Source organism: Rousettus aegyptiacus, unplaced genomic scaffold (genome assembly GCF_014176215.1).
Source record: "Rousettus aegyptiacus isolate mRouAeg1 unplaced genomic scaffold, mRouAeg1.p scaffold_m13_p_2, whole genome shotgun sequence".
NCBI lineage: Eukaryota > Metazoa > Chordata > Mammalia > Chiroptera > Pteropodidae > Rousettus > Rousettus aegyptiacus.
In genome coordinates, this window is record NW_023416295.1 from 14028528 (window position 1) to 14043738 (window position 15211).

Here is a 15211-nt window from a genome sequence, read left to right on the forward strand (position 1 = left end):
CGCGCACGCGGCTGCTGGTGACCCTTCGCCTACGCGGGTGTCTGCGGGGGTCTGGAGTCGTGACCCCCAAGTCCGGGACCGGGAGGTGTCTGGCGTTGTCCGACCTTGGGACTGTGTCTCCGCGTTTCCCCACTCCAGTCCTTTTTCTTCTCTCGGTGTCAGCAGGGCTGCTAGGGAGTCTGGTGCTGGCACGGTATTCCCGGTGTCGTGCGGACCGAAGGGGCAGGAAGGGGGTTTCCAGATGCCCAGAAGCCGCGGTTGGGTCTGCTGCTGCCCTGGCAGGGCGGCTGACGTGCCATTACTCAACGTACTGGTTCTCCCAGTTCCCTCCCCTCGGCAGATAAACAAACCCCAGCGCGTGACCCGACAGACTCGAAAACAGCTTCACCTACTCATAAAGTTCTTTCCTCCCCGTCTCTTTCTGTAAACTTTCCTGTCTCTACGTATTGGAGTCCAGTCCCTTGCTCAAAGCAGTAGATTGTGGCCAGGGGGTGAGTTTTAAAAGTAAATCTAAAACCCTATTTAAGTGCTGTTTACCTTTTGGGGGACATGTTGACACTGTTTCTTGAGGCTTACAACGTACCAGGCCCTTTATAGTGCCTTGAATAACTTAATTTCTGCAATAACTACAAAATACACATTGAATTAGGTTTAAAATTCCAAAGTATGCTAAAAGGTATACTGCAAAAAAGTAACTTTCCCTGCTCCCTTGTCTGTGGGAACAGACTGTTAAGTTTCTTGCGTATCCTTTTCGACGCTTTTTATGTACGTTGCGATATGTATATCCCCTCTTTTAAAAAACAATTGAGAGCAACTTGCTGTCATGCGTCTTTGTTTCATTCACATTAACATCTACATCGTTATGAAAAATCAGCCGGGCTCATTCATCTTCAGTGTGGCATGGTTCCCCAGGAATTGTCCCCATTTCTCACAGGAGGGCACGCTAGGGCTCAGGGTGACCAATATACTTCGAGTCCGGCTCCTTCCCGGAGGGAGGGGCCGGCGGCAGGAAGTGCCGACCGCGGCCTCGCCCGAGGCACCCCCGCGGCCGGTAAACGCGGGGCAGACGCGCAGCGCGGCATTGGCACAGTCCGCGCCTCGCAGCCAGGTCTCCTTTCTGCTCCGTGAGGTGAACGTCCCGGGCCGCGAGCCCCACACCCCGAGGCCGGAGCCCCGCCTGGGGCGGAACAGGAAGAGGCGCCCGCCAGTCCCAGCCCCGCCTGCCGCCGCTGGCGTGAGGGGAGGGGGCGGTCCTGGCAAGGGCGGTGGCCCGCGCGGGGCAGACGAGCTGGCAGGTGGACGGCGGTCAGGGACGCCTCCGCGGCCCCTTTACAACTCGTTCCCCGCCCTTCCACCTTCGCAGGGCGGCGGCTGGCGGCGCGATGGACCTAGCCGGACTCCTGCTGGACGAAGAAGGCACCTTCTCCCTCACTGGTTTCCAGGACTTCTCGGTGAGCGGGCGGCTCGCCCCTCCCCGGCCTCCCCTCACTGGGAGCCGGGACCCCGGGCGCTCCCCTCCGGGGCCTCGCGCTCGCCTGACGGTCTGCCCGGGAGCTGAGAGGCAGCCGCTCGAGCCGTGCCTACTCGAGGCCCTGGCTGGTCGGGCCCTGGGGTAGAGCTGCGGGCTACAGAATTGGTGTCGGGGTGGTCAGCTGGGGCCCTTCTCGGAGAATCTTTCCTGGGGAGAGAACCTCTCTGTAGAGGCGGCCGCCATTGGTAAACAATCCAGAGAACGCGGGGCTAGGTGGGGCACCTGATCCCCTAGCAGTGAGGCTAGCCTGCCGCCCCGCACCCCCTTTCTAGCCCGCAGCCAGGACTTCCGTCATACCCTTGCCTGCCCTTCACCCTCCACCACCCTCCTGCCCTGTTTCAGTTCCTCCCGGGACACCAGAGGCTGAGTGCCCGGATCCGGAGAAGACTCTACTATGGTTGGGACTGGGAAGCTGACTGTAGCCTGGAGGAGCTCTCCAGCCCCATGGCAGGTTAGGCAATGTCGTGTGACTGGGCAGTTGAGAAGCATGAAAATGAGGTTGCCAGCAGGCACCAAAACGATTCGAGGCGTACCCCATGAGCCCATGAGCTGTCCTGTCTCTTCATAGCTAGCTAGCTCATTGGTATTTGGTGTAAGAACTGGGTTTAAAGTTCACTTTTTTTTTAGCTCAAATGAGTAACTTCAATGTCACTCTTGATTTGTATACTATGAACTCTTAGTTTTCCAAGACTGTCCACTGTAAGTTTCTCAAATAAGCAAGGCATGTTTCTTTCTCAAGTGAACGAGTGGAAGACAAGTCTAAATAACTTAAGGAGTCGGGGAAATAGGCCTTCCTGGTGGGAAACGCAGAAACTCAAACTTGAGATGGGCTTTTTGCCTCGGTGTGGCAGACTTTGATCTCTGTTTCGTTACTATGGTCCTGTCTCCAAGGCCTCAGATAATACAGATCTGGGTCTTCTACTCATAGCAGTGGGGACTCCTAGTGGGGAGTCGTTTGCTCACTGTCTTCCTTCTGCCCTCTGCAGACATTGCTGTGGAACTGCTCCAGAAGGCGGCCCCCAGCCCTCTTCGCCGACTCCAGAAGAAATATGTAGCCCATGTGTCCCGGTGAGCCTGGAACTGAGGGAGAGAGGATGAGAGTATTTGGATCCTAGAGAGAAGGGAATGGTTATCTCTAAAGCAAAGATGTAAAGACACAGGGATGAGCGTTATAAGAGCTACAAGAGCTGAAAGACCCTTGGGTTTAATTACTAATCCTTTCCGCCACCCAGGGAGGCATGCATCTCCCCATGTGCTATGATGCTAGCTCTGGTGTACATTGAGCGGCTCCGGCACCGAAACCCGGACTACCTACAGCATGTGTCCTCCTCTGACTTGTTCTTGATCTCCATGGTAAGACTCTCCCTTTCCCTCATCACCTCGGTGAGCCAAGGAGCCCGGTTTGAGCTCTACTGACACCACCACTGGCTCTTCTGTAGATGGTGGCCAGTAAGTACCTCTATGATGAAGGGGAGGAAGAGGAAGTCTTCAATGATGAATGGGGAGCTGCAGGGGGTGTGGCCGTGCCGACTCTCAATGCCCTGGAGAGGGGCTTTTTGAGTGCCATGGTGAGTAGCTGTTCTCTCTCTTGCTCTGTTTCCCTGGCCCGTTGTTTTTTTCTCTCTCAGGCTTCTGTTTTCTCTTCATTTCTCTTTTTGCCTGTCCTCCTCGTGGCTTTCTTTTTTAGTACTTTCCCTTCTTAGCTCTCTGGAGTAATCACAGCCTTTGGAGATTCCTGGTGTGGTGAGGCCAGAAAAGGAGCATAGCTGCTCCCCCATTCCTCCCAGCCCAGCAGGGTACACTTTGAGTCAGAGCTTATCTTACTGGGTTCTGATTATTTGCTTCCATGCTTTCTCTGCCCCTAGATTCCGAGTTCCCTATGAGCATGGATGACTGCAGATTTTCTCCCCTCACCCTTAATGGAGTATGTAATATGAAACCAGATATGTGATTATTAAATGAGTTAATAGAGAAAAAGCTCTGGGAACTGTATCTGGCACATAGTGCCAAGTAGGTGTTACCTGTGGTGGTGGTGGTTGTAGTTGATTCTGCAGCTCTGATTATTGAAGTGGCTCATATTCAAGCCTGATTTGGTGCCCTCTTTATACCCACAGGATTGGCGTCTCTACACTGACCCTCGGGAGATCTTTGAGGTGCTGAGCTGGCTAGAGAGCAGGTAGGTTCTAGGAGTTGGGAAGAGGTGTTTGAGGGATTTGGGGGCTGAGGCCTAAGCCGTAGGAGCTAGACAGAGACAAGGGTCTGTGTAACTCAGAGGAGGGTGGAGACAGGAAAGAGAATAGCCAAAGGTAGTGGTTCCCAAACCTGCCTGAGGGTGGGAGAAGCTTATCAAAAATAACAGGTCTTGATCTCACCCTCAGTTTCTGGATCAACAGGCAGCCTAGGAATCTGTGTGTTTAATAAGTTCCCCAGGTCCTTGGTGGGTCCCAGGGGGAATGAGAGTGCCGTTGGGCTGGCTGCAGGAGTGTTGCAGGTGCTCTATCTTCTCTCCCCTCCCAACAGTGTGGCTGAACAGCAGGGACGGCGACGGGGCTGGTATACCTACACAGACCTGTGTGTGCTGCTGGAGCAGCCAGCGTGGCAGCTGGCCCTGGGCTCCCTCTGTCAGCAGCTGGCAAAGGTGAGGAGGAGTCAGAAAGGATAGGAGGCTCGAGTGGGCTAGTGTGTGGATAAAATGATGTAAAATAAATGCCGAAAGGTGTGGGAGATGGGGTTGGGGAGTAGGTAGTGACACGGGCCTCTAACTTGAACTTCTAGAGACAACAAGTGGGTGTGTTGAAGGGAATCAGAAGCGAGTTTTATGGGAAGTGTTTGGCACTGACCTTTCTTATCTTCTCTCCTGCAGCTGTCCTGCTTGTTAGCTATGGCATACGTGAGCAGTGTGGCCCTGGCTGTGGCGTCAGTGGCTGTAATACACCAGTCTTTAGGGCTGTCCTGCAGCCCACCACCTGGCCCTCCGGATCTGGGACTGGCCTCCAGGTGCCTCTTGGAACCCTGCATATCTTCTCCTGTGCCACAGTGCCTGTCATCTTCTGCTAATGTCTCCACCTGCCTGGAAGGCGACGTCGGGCTGCGTTCACTCTGGGGCAGTCTTCTGGCCTCACTGACTCTCCCACCATTGCCTCCCCCAGATCCTCCTGCCTCTCCCACTCTTCTCCATAACTGTCCCCTTTGCCAGAAGCTCCAGAAAGACTCCCCAACTTGCCATGCCTGCCACCACCCCAATCATACCATCCGCACTGGGCCCTCTAGCCCCTGGTACCACTCCCATGGCCTGGCTCCACCCTGGCCCTGGAGCCCAATGCCTCCTCTTCTCCCACAGCCCCAGCAATGTTCACTTTTCAGGATCATGGAGCTGGCACGCCTCAAGTCTTTCATTTTCCCAGGCTAGGTAGGGCTCCGAGGAATGTGTTAAAAGGACTTGGGGTCCCTGAGAACCTGGAGGTGCAGTGCTTGTTTAGATCCTCTCTACCTCTCTGGGTCCTTGGCTGGTCCTTTCTTCTGGATGAGGAATTATGGGGCTGAAAGAGTGAAGGTCACTTGCTCTCCTAGACCTCAGGGGCTGGCTTCTTGGCCAGGGCAGCGATGGTACCAGGGAAACTCAGTGATCAGGGGCCTGTCACAGATGGACAGTGAAGAAGCCCCTGTCTCTTAACCTTCCCTGGGCCCTTCTAGACTTTTGCTTTTGTGTTCCCTGGGATGGAAGGGTAAAGATGGGAGAGGAGAGATGTCGGGGGAGGGAGGGAAGAATGTTGACCAGGGTCTGTGTGATGTCCCTGAAGCAGGGGAACCAGGGATTAATAGGGCCAAGGTGGAAGCTACTGAGGGGAGGTGGGATGAGGTGGGAAGCTCCCTCCACACCCATCCCTTAGGTGTAGTCCAAGGGAACCGCGAACTGCGGGGACTTCCACCCTTGCCTTTTTGTCTTCCAGCCTTCTCTTAGTACTCTTCTCTTGGGCTTCCTCCTCTTCCGGTTCTTCTCTTGGGTGTTCTCTTCACAGGCCTCTCTGGCCGCCGCTTTGTATCTGGGTTTTTTCATGCTTTTGTAGAACTGAGATTTCAATAAACAGTTTCAGTTGCATGGCCTGGCCTCTTGTTTCTGCGACAACCCTTGGAAGAACTTTCTTTCCCATACCTGCCTTCTAAGCCCCCCTATTTCCTGATCCCATCCTCTTGAAACTCATTCTCTCTCAGCCCTATTTCAGAACTCCCCTGTTGTTTGATAGTCATAGGCTCCCATTTCAAACTTAACCTTTGTCCCTCTCCCAGCACCCTGGGGTCACTAGCACTGCCTGACTTGAGTCCTGTGATGTATAGATAGTGACTGTACGATACTTGAGGTTAGCCCTATCGCAAGTTTTGGGGGAGCACCAGTCTTACGGATTCTGAAGCACATTTTGTGGAGAGAGGCCAACCCAAGTATCCAGCAGAGCCCCATCCCCTTGAGAGCAAGCCCCGAGAACATTCCTTGATCCTGACTTCCAATCTGGTGTGGCACATGGTGGTGGTATTGTTAAGAGAAGTCCAAGGCTGGGTTATGGTCAGAAGAAGAAAAACTGCTCCTGGCAGCTGGACTGGGTATTTGGGACTGCTTAAGATGATCCACAGCAGGGGTGGTACTGCCCCCTAGGGGACAGTTTGGAAATTTATGGGGCATTTTTTGATGCAAAAATTTAAAGGGATGCTACTGGCATTTAGTTGGCCTGGGCAGGATGCTGGACATCCTGAAATACTCAGGACCATCCTTCTTAGGAAGCATTCCCAAGCAACTTTGGAATGACTGTCTTGACATCATGTATATGAAAATCCTGTTTATCCGAGCTGAGAGCTATCTAACTTTCTACGTGTAAACACGAGGTTGATTTTACACATTTTGAAAAAGACTCAGTTTCCCAGGAACGCACCTCTGTGTATATTAAAACTTCCTTTGCTTTGTTTGGCACTTTACCATGAACTTCTTCACCGTGGTGGAGCATTGGGTCGCCAATGGCAGCACTGCCCATGGTAATGAGTCACCAGGAAGGCACCAGCGTCAGCTGGCATTGCAGCTGCCGCGTCCACAGTGATTGCGCACGTGAGTGCAGGGACTGGACCACTTACTTCCCTGTGTTCTGGTTTAGCTGAGCGCCAGCTTTCACATAATGAAATACCTGTTATTACAAACTACTTTTATTTCTCATACGAAATTGAGAACAGTATATAAACGTCCTCATTTACGTTGTCATGCGTGTCACCCCTTACCCGTGCATTTCCTTTTGATGTAGTCCAGGGGGCTTGACCTGAAAGGGTTGAGGGTTGCAATGACGGTTCCAAATTGGTGGTGAGGAGGAGATACTGTCTAAAATGTCCCCAGGTTATTCTCCAGGTCTCCCCATCCCTCCCATCCTGCTTTACAGAGCCAGGAACAGGGGATCTGAATAGAGATTCTTGCGGGAGGGGTCCCGAACACGGCTCTTGGGTTAATGCGTGACGGAATTTGTACAAGAGCTGAGCAAAGGTGAAAGGCCTTCCCTAAATCTTCATTCCTTTGCTCTGCTTCATTAACACCCCACCCCCTTCCCATTCCAGGTAGCTAACTTCACCCAAACTCTGACCTCTTTACTCTTTCTACTTAACTCTGGCTCAGGGTAGTCAACACAAGACAAAAGACAGGACAGCATGAGGCGATCACACCCCCATCCCATCCAACTTCGATCTGTGGGCTCCCAGGATACCCAGGCTCCCCTGCCGCTGCCACCTGTTCTCCAAAACCCCTCCTCCCACTCTTGGGCCTCTCTACATGGACCTCTTTCCTGGGGTCTCTGCTGTCTTATGGCTCTGCAGGTAGGAAGTGTGTGTGCAGGAGTTGGTGCTGGCCGAACGGGTTGTTTGGAGGAGTAGGTATTTCTGCCTGTTTCTGAAGTCTGACCCTTCCCATTCCGCTACCTGCAGCATATTTTGGTCCTGGCCTCTCTGCTCTGTGCCTCCCACCTGCTCCTGCTTCGAAGTCTCTCCCGAGGAAGACTCTCTTATTCTCCTGCCCAGATCCTGGCCTCTAACCTCTTTTCGTGTGGTGTGTCTACTGCCCTGCAAACTTGGATGGGCAGCAGGTAAGGGGAACACCTTGGAGAGAGGGGGACAGTGCCTTAGGGGGTAGGAGAGTCTTGGGGAGTCCTTTTGGCTGCCACCTGTTTCCAGATCTGTCAGGACCACTGTGCCTACAGGCTGCCTCTTGTCCAGGCTCCATCCTTTGAGTTCCTTGTCCCTGCTCTAGTGCTGACCAGTCAGAAGCTACCTCTGGCCATCCAGACACCCAGAAACTGTGAGTACAGAACAAGGGCATGAGGTAAGGATGGGATTGGGTCCTAATCTAAGCATGTAGTTATAGGTGGGTGCAGGGTTGAGAATGGGCAACGATGGGACTGCTAGGCACTGTTGTGTCTTGGAGCTGTGCCAGGCGCCAGCTAGGACTGCGGAGCAATGAGTCTCCATCCCATTTACCTCTACTTTCCATGCCCCCAACTTTCCCAGCTTCTCTCATGCTGCACCTGTGTGAGGGGCCTGACTGCCACGGTGTGGAGCTCTGGAACACTTCTCTCCGAGAGGCGAGTGCTTGGGAATGGGAGCAGGAGGACAGGGTTGGTGCTGGAATTGGAGAGGTTCTGGTTTCCATTATGCAAGGACTGAGCTGCTCTTGGGGAAGGAGATGGGGGACGGACCCACCCCTGGAAGTAGATAGGAAGTCCAGGCTGGGGTCAACTCAGTCAAGCTGAATGTTTTCTCTCTGTCATCTCCTCTTCACTAGGTGTCTGGGGCAGTGGTGGTGTCCGGGTTGCTGCAGGGCACGCTGGGGCTGTTGGGGGTTCCTGGCCACTTGTTCCCCCACTGTGGGCCCCTGGTACTGGCCCCCAGCCTGATTGTGGCAGGGCTCTCTGCTCACAGGGAGGTGGCTCTGTTCTGCTCTGCTCACTGGGGGCTGGCCTCGCTGTACGTAAGTTTTGAGAAGTACAGGGTGGTGACCAGGTGTAGGGTGTGTGCGGCAGTGGGAGGGTGGAGCTGCTGGCCAGGCCAGAATGAGCAGCTGTCTGGCAGGGACAATGCTTTGTGGATTTGGAATCAAGGGCTCTGGCTAGATTTATCTGGTCTCCCTGATTTTCACACCATCTCCCGCTGATCGCCAAGGCGTCCTCCTTCCCTGTCCACAGAAGCTTTTGTCTTTGGGACCCCCCTTTTTGGTATTCTGCCACTTCTACCTCCATTACCTCCCTCAGGATGTCAGCTTCCTCTTGTGCCTAAAGCTCTCTCTCTCTCTTCTAGGCTTATCTTGCTCATGGTGATCTGTTCTCAGCATTTGGGCTCCTGCCAATTACTCCCAGGCCCCTGGAGAACAGCTTCGACCTCTTCAACTTGCACTCACATCCCTGCCTTCCGGCTCCTCTCGGTACGTAGGGGTTTGGGCAGGGGAAGTGGAGGTTAGAAGGATTGGCACAAAACACTTGCTTGGCCCCCTACCCTTTGGCTTCTGTTACCCCTCTGAGGCTGGCCCTGAAGGATCTGCGGGAGGGGTTCTTTTCTGTCTAAGTCTTGCCACTTAGGTCTTAGTCCCAGTAGCCTGTGTGTGGATCGTCTCTGCCCTTGTGGGTCTCAGTGCCATCCCCCTGGAGCTGTCTGCCCCCACTGAGGCACCATGGATTTGGCTGCCTCACCCAGGTAGGTTTTCTCTTAGTCTTCCATCCTCTTACTAAAATAAAAGAGTCTATTTCTTTCAATTCAAGACTTAATGAATTTCATTTCTAACTTTAATCCTGTGCTTTCTCAGAACACATAGGGGAGAGAAATTGCCAGTCTGAGGGGCAATGCCAGCCCCTCACCACAGGTGTTTTATTTAGTGTTAAGGGACATCTGCAAACCTCACCACTCCCTATTGATACGCTTTACCCATTTTACACATTAATGTTACCTACCCTCACAGGCATTTGAGTTGGCGACCTATGTATAAAGATTGCTTCCGAGGCACTGTATATGAAATTTACCCATTCATCCATGTAATAAATGTTTGTTGAGTACCAAGATAGGGAACATAGTGATAAACACAGCAGACAAAGCCCTGAAGCTCATGAAGCTCATGAAGTTTATAATCTGTTGGGGAATACGGATACTATTTGTAAATGTAAAACTGCATATAGTGCATGTGGTAAGTGTAACACCCAGTGATGAGAGCTTCTAATGGGGAGTCTGACTTTATCAGGGAGGTCAGGAAAGGTATTCTTGAGGAAGTGATCATTGAGCTGAGATGTGAGAGATGAGTAGGAGTTAATTGGGTGAAGGAAGAGAACAGAGAATTCTAGGTGGTGAGAACAGCATGTGCAAAGGCCCTGTGGTGGCCAGCAACAGAGCAAGCGCAAGGGCCTGAAGCGAGGCCAGGGTATTTGGAGTGAAGTAAATGAGGCAGGGTGCAGTGGGAGGTGAGGCTAGAGAGAGGAAAATGATCAGATAGTTTTATCCCAAAACATTACCTTCAAAGGTAATGGAGCCTCTAGGATTCTTCTGGCACAAGCCTTTGGAGGCAGGGGGATGCTCCAGAGTTGAGTCTGGCCTCAAAGTGACTCTTTCTCTTTCCTCAGCTGAGTGGGACTGGCCCTTGCTGACACCCCGGGCTCTGGCTGCAGGCGTCTCCATGGCCTTGGCAACCTCCACCAGCTCCCTGGGCTGCTATGCCTTGTGTTGCTGGCTTTTGCATTTGCCTTCTCCACCTCCACATGCCTGCAGTCGAGGGCTGAGCCTGGAGGGTCTGGGCAGTGTGCTGGCTGGGCTCTTGGGAAGCCCCATGGGCACTGCATCCAGCTTCCCCAATGTGGGCACAGTGAGTCTTATCCAGGTATGTGGATGGGGGTGTGGGTGTGGGTGAGGGTGCTGGAGGTGCAGGAGGTGCAGGAGAGGGAAGGGAACTCACACTAACCGATTGCCAGCTGTGCCCAGCGCTCTGTCAGGCTCTTCACATAAATGACCTCTTTTAGGAAAGTGCCCAGAAGTGGTAAGGGGCCAGGAGCGTGAGGAAGACACTGGTCAATACCGAATTCCTCCTGTGCCTCAGGCACTGGACCAAGGCTGGGGTTCCAGAGAAGGACAAGTCAGACAAAGGCCCTGCTCTCTTGGGCACTTCAGAGAGGGAGAGGCAGATGATTTGAGAAAAAAAAAAATGTAAAGAAGGTAATTTTCCGAGAGCGAAAAGTGCTATTAAGAAAATAGAGCAAAGCGGAGTATAGAGAGCAGAGGAAGGTAGTAGGGATAGTGGTTGAGCGAAGGGGTGCTCAGGGATGCTTCTCGGAAGGGTGTCATTGAGCTGAGATCCAAACGCTGAGAACGGGCTGGCCGGGCAAACTCCTTGAACAGTTGAGAACTTGGCTGGGTTTTCTGGCCTCTTTTCTTCACGTAGGCTGGATCTCGGCGAGTGGCTTACTTGGTGGGGCTGCTTTGTGTGGTACTTGGGCTCTCCCCAAGACTGGCTCAGCTCCTCACCACCATCCCGCTACCCGTGCTTGGTGAGTGGATGTGCTAGAAGGACTGGGATTGAACCAGTACTCCCCACACGCCCCAGGTGGCCTAACTGGTTGCTTGTGGCTGGTATACAGAGATGAGTGTGTATCAGCTGCCCTCGTTTTTCAGCCCGACGGAAGCCCTTGACCGGGCTTCTGGTCTTCTGGCAGAATCAGAAACCAGCCTTTTGGTCCTCTCTTTCCATCACAACCTGCCCTGCCCTGCAATACCCCCTGCTATGCCAGCCCTCTCTTAACCCCTTTGATTATTTCCATATGAGACAGGTGGGGTGCTGGGGGTGACCCAGGCCGTGGTTCTGTCTACTGGATTCTCCAGCTTCCACCTGGCTGACATCGACTCTGGGAGGAATGTCTTCAATGTTGGCTTTTCCATCTTCATGGCCCTGCTGCTGCCAAGATGGTTGCGGGAAGCCCCCGTCCTGCTGAGCACAGGTAGGAGGTGTGGGGAGGGGAAGAGGGATTGCTTCGTAGGTGGAAAGCAAGGGCTTGAGGTTTCAGGCTCTTTGGACTCCAGGCTCCACACTCTTCTCTGGGCTTCGGTATGAATAATTCATTGATTTATTTAGCAAGTGTTTACTGAGCACCATGTTGTCCCTTGGGAAACAAAGGTGCATTCAGATGTGTAGGCACATAACAGGAAAGGTTCAGATAAAGAGCTGTGCTGCTCGCTGGTGAGAGAGATAGATGTCTTCTGTTTGAGATGATTCAGGTAAGTTTTATGCAGAAAGTAACATCAAGCTAGTCTTGAAGGATAGGAAGATTTAAACGCATTTGGTGAGAAGGTCATTTCTGGTGGAGGAACCATCATAAACCAAGACATAAAAGTAGGAAGTCACAGGGGATGTCCTAGAAGCAGCAAATAGCTTAATTTGTTAGCCTAGCTAAGCAAATAACAGTGGCTCTCAACTGAGGATGATTTTGTCCCACAGGGAATATTTGACAATGTCTGGAGACATTTTTAGCTGTTACAAACAGGGGAGGAGGGATCGTTAACTGGCACGTAGTGGGTAGAGTGACACTGCTAAACATCCCACAGTGCACAAGACAGCTCCCCTCAAAGAGTTTTCTGGTCTAAACTGTTAGTAACACTGAGGTTGAGAAACCTAGGCTAGAGCATAGAAGGTAAGTGGGAAATAAGGTTGGGGCTTTTAATACCAAACTTTCCAGAGACAGGGAGCCTAGAGCTATCGAAGCGCATCTGGAGGGCTTGTGGAGATAGGGTATTGAGCAGAGATCCTATGGCAAGGGCCTGGGTATGGGAAGTGGAGAGTAGAGGGATAAAGGACAAAGGCAGTGAGCAACAATTCAGAAAGATCTGTCTTTAGTCTAAGACTTGGGTTTAGGATCTTGCATTGGATCAGGGTTCCCCTCCTGCCTGGCCCCAAATCCCTATAGGCTGGAGCCCCTTGGATGTGTTACTTCGCTCGCTGCTCGCAGAACCCATTTTCTTGGCGGGATTCTTGGGCTTCCTCCTAGAGAACACCGTTCCTGGTAAGTTGAGGACAGGCCCTATCAGACTGGGAGGTGGTCAGGAAGTCATCACTCCCTAGGGTGGGCAATGGGCTGACTAATCTCTTTTGTAGGCACACAGCTTGAGAGAGGCCTAGGTCAAGGGCTGCCAGCTCCTTTCTCTGCCCAAGAGGCTCAGATGCCTCAGAAGTCCAGGAGGAAGGCTGCTCAAGAGTATGAGCTTCCTTTACCCCTCCCGAACCTGTGTCGCCGCATCCCCCAGCCCCTCCGTTGCCTCTGCCCGCTGCCTGAAGACCCTGGGAATGAGGAAGGAGTGCCTACTGAGCCGGGAGAGACAACCGACTTGCTGCCTGGTTTTGGGGAACAGTGCCCCAGGTCTAGCAGAGAACTTAGGTCCCAGTAATTACCAGGACTCCTACTTCTGCCTTGGTTAGTTTAGCGCTATCTTTCAGCTTGCTGGAGAGTCATCTTCCAGGCTCTACTTTCTTCTAAGGAGAGGGTGTGTGTGTATGTAAAATGGGCCCGCCTAAAAATCTCATTTCCAAAAGGTGTGTGCTGCCTTCCCTTCTCTTAATTAGCCTTAACTATTCCAGGGCAGGGGCTGTGGTTTAGTGGGCCATGAATGAATAAATGAGATTTTTGCCTTTGAACTATCTATACTTGAACCCCAGCTTTCACTTAAATATTTGAGTGCTCCCCATGAGCAAGGTCCTGGAACTACAGATATAGGTAAGACAGGGTCTCTGCCCTCTCAAGGCACCTATGTTTTAAAAAGACTTAAGTAATTATTAACTGAAATCTGAAATAGAAGGCGGTCTGTAATAAAAACAATGCTATGGGAGCAGAGGAAGAAACCATTCTAACAGGGGATAGTGGGAAAGGCTTTATGAAAGCAGCAGCACTGAGGTTGGTCTTGACAAGAGGGAGATTTTTAATTGTGGGAAATGGTCAGGGAGAATTTTTCAAGCTCAGGTATCCAGCTCAAGAAACAGCATAAATTGTACGAAATGCAAGATGAATTGACGGATTTCGAGGTTCCTGGTGGTGATGGAACATAACCATGGGAATGGATGGAGGGAGAAATGAGACAGGCCAGGTAAAGGATGAGGTCAGACTATAGAATTTTTGCAACCCTCTAATTATATATGTGAGGCTGAACAGGTAGGGAAAGCGACATTTATCGACAAGTCCATATATGGGGAGCCCTCTCCTGCACCTCGTCCAGCATTCCTTCCACTCGGCTAGTGTGACTTTAAAGAGCGCCGTCTGCCCGCCATCTCTTTACCAGGTGGCCCAACCTCTCTTCTTGCAGTTCCAGCTGCGGTAGCTTTCCGACTCAGCGCCCCTTTAATCAGCTCAGCGGGCTCAAAGGCCCCGCCCACGTCAGATCCGGGGTCCGCCCCTGTGTTCCAAGGTCCCGCCTCCCCGTGGAGGGCCCCGGGGGCGGGGTGGTGGAAATGCCTCTACTTTACGCCCTACGGTTTGCGCAGGCGGGCTTGCTGCAGGGAGGTTGGGAGCTGTCGTACCCGCTCACGGTAGGTGGGGTCGGGGTCGAATTGGGGCCGGAGCCTGGGCCGGGCTGGGCAGCAAGGGGCTGCGCATGCCCTGCGGGCTGGCGTGGGAACAGGACTTTTCCCCCCCAGCAGAGAAATGCGCGCGGCGCGCGTGGCGGGGCCGACCTCTAGGGGTGGGCGGGGCCGCGGGCGCCGCGCGTGCGCAGCCCGCCTGCTGGCAGCGCGGCGACCCCTGTGAGACTGTTCTTTTGGCGGGCTGCTTGGTTCCACAAAGTAGCCACTTGTTGACTTTGTTTACCCCCTGGGGAGTCCCGAGCTGCGGCTCAGTGCAGCCAGTGCTACAGAAATGGAAAGGTGGACTGCGAAGCCCCTTCTAGCGAGGGCGGATGGCACCTAGACGCCAGGCGGGGATCCTTGGATGGGGCTGGGATAAAGGGAACGAGGGTTCGTCCCCTCCCAGAGGGATGGGGCGTGGCCCAGCCCGGAGGGTCGCTGAGGCCTTGCTGTCCTCTGCGGAGTGGTGGAGGACCTACGGCCGAGGGGCGGGGCTTGGTGCAGACCTGGTTCTTAGGCGACCCCGCTCTCCTGTTGGCCCTCTGCACTCCCTGACTTCATTCAAAAATAATAAACAAGTGAATCTGGTTAACGTGAAGGATAAAGGTGGTCTTGAAGGGAAAAAAAATGTGAAGTAGACCTCATACTAGGACGCGCGTGATGGGAGCAGCTAACCCCAGTTCTGGTGCTGAATGTCTCAGACCTTTTTATAGGGCCTGTTGACCCTGGCCACATTTTAAACTCCCCCACTCCTAAAACAAAACGAAAACCGTACAGTTTGAGGGTCCTGAGCTTTCTGGCTAGGATAATCAACCCAATTTTGGTGATTCTTAGTACACACTTGGTGAGTACCTATTAGGGAGAGAAGGACTTGGGCGACTTCACTTGCATATGTGACCTTTGGCAATGTGGAACTCTGGTCCAGTGAGGACTAGCTTAATCATTCCAAGATCTCTTCCCTTTAGTAACAGCACATAGTTAATGTGACTGACATGCCATTTTCCAAAGGTAAGATTTTGAGGCTGTCGGAAATAAAAATCAATATATATTTACATTTCACTCATCTAGTAACTGTACAAATTAAATTA

The 15211-nt window shown here is 52.7% G+C and overlaps 3 protein-coding genes across 8 annotated transcripts in view; all 3 read left to right on the forward strand.

The window, feature by feature from the left end:
* The first annotated feature begins 31 nt into the window (after positions 1-31).
* On the forward strand, positions 32-5334 carry CNPPD1 (cyclin Pas1/PHO80 domain containing 1). Of its 3 annotated transcripts, none has more exons than XM_016156714.2 (9): positions 32-491; positions 1364-1451; positions 1874-1982; positions 2518-2599; positions 2764-2884; positions 2971-3099; positions 3646-3707; positions 4052-4169; positions 4395-5334. In XM_016156714.2, the coding sequence occupies exons 2-9, from the start codon at positions 1383-1385 to the stop codon at positions 4938-4940; spliced, it is 1236 nt and encodes a 411-aa protein (XP_016012200.2). In that variant the 5' UTR covers positions 32-491; positions 1364-1382; the 3' UTR covers positions 4941-5334. The 3 variants fall into 3 exon arrangements, with proteins under 3 accessions (XP_016012200.2, XP_016012199.2, XP_016012201.2); XM_016156713.2 differs by lacking the exon at positions 32-491 and adding an exon at positions 1031-1129; XM_016156715.2 differs by lacking the exon at positions 32-491 and adding an exon at positions 1217-1234.
* Positions 5322-13220, forward strand: SLC23A3 (solute carrier family 23 member 3). Of its 3 annotated transcripts, XM_016156709.2 has the most exons (13): positions 5322-6623; positions 7176-7372; positions 7481-7638; positions 7753-7850; positions 8060-8133; positions 8334-8515; positions 8846-8969; positions 9124-9238; positions 10153-10406; positions 10965-11070; positions 11350-11517; positions 12481-12576; positions 12669-13220. In XM_016156709.2, the coding sequence occupies exons 2-13, from the start codon at positions 7208-7210 to the stop codon at positions 12956-12958; spliced, it is 1830 nt and encodes a 609-aa protein (XP_016012195.2). In that variant the 5' UTR covers positions 5322-6623; positions 7176-7207; the 3' UTR covers positions 12959-13220. The 3 variants fall into 3 exon arrangements, with proteins under 3 accessions (XP_016012195.2, XP_036092234.1, XP_036092233.1); XM_036236340.1 differs by lacking the exon at positions 5322-6623 and having other exon boundaries at positions 7213-7372; positions 7803-7850; XM_036236341.1 differs by lacking the exon at positions 10153-10406 and having other exon boundaries at positions 5322-7372; positions 8877-8969; positions 9193-9238.
* Positions 13221-13325: 105 nt separating this feature from the next.
* NHEJ1 (non-homologous end joining factor 1) overlaps positions 13326-15211 on the forward strand; it is a 68748-nt gene continuing 66862 nt past the window's right edge. For both annotated transcript variants that reach the window (XM_036236343.1, XM_036236344.1), the window contains exon 1: positions 13326-14090. The gene's annotated coding sequence lies outside the window, so the exon portion shown is untranslated. The remainder of the gene's footprint in view (positions 14091-15211) is intronic.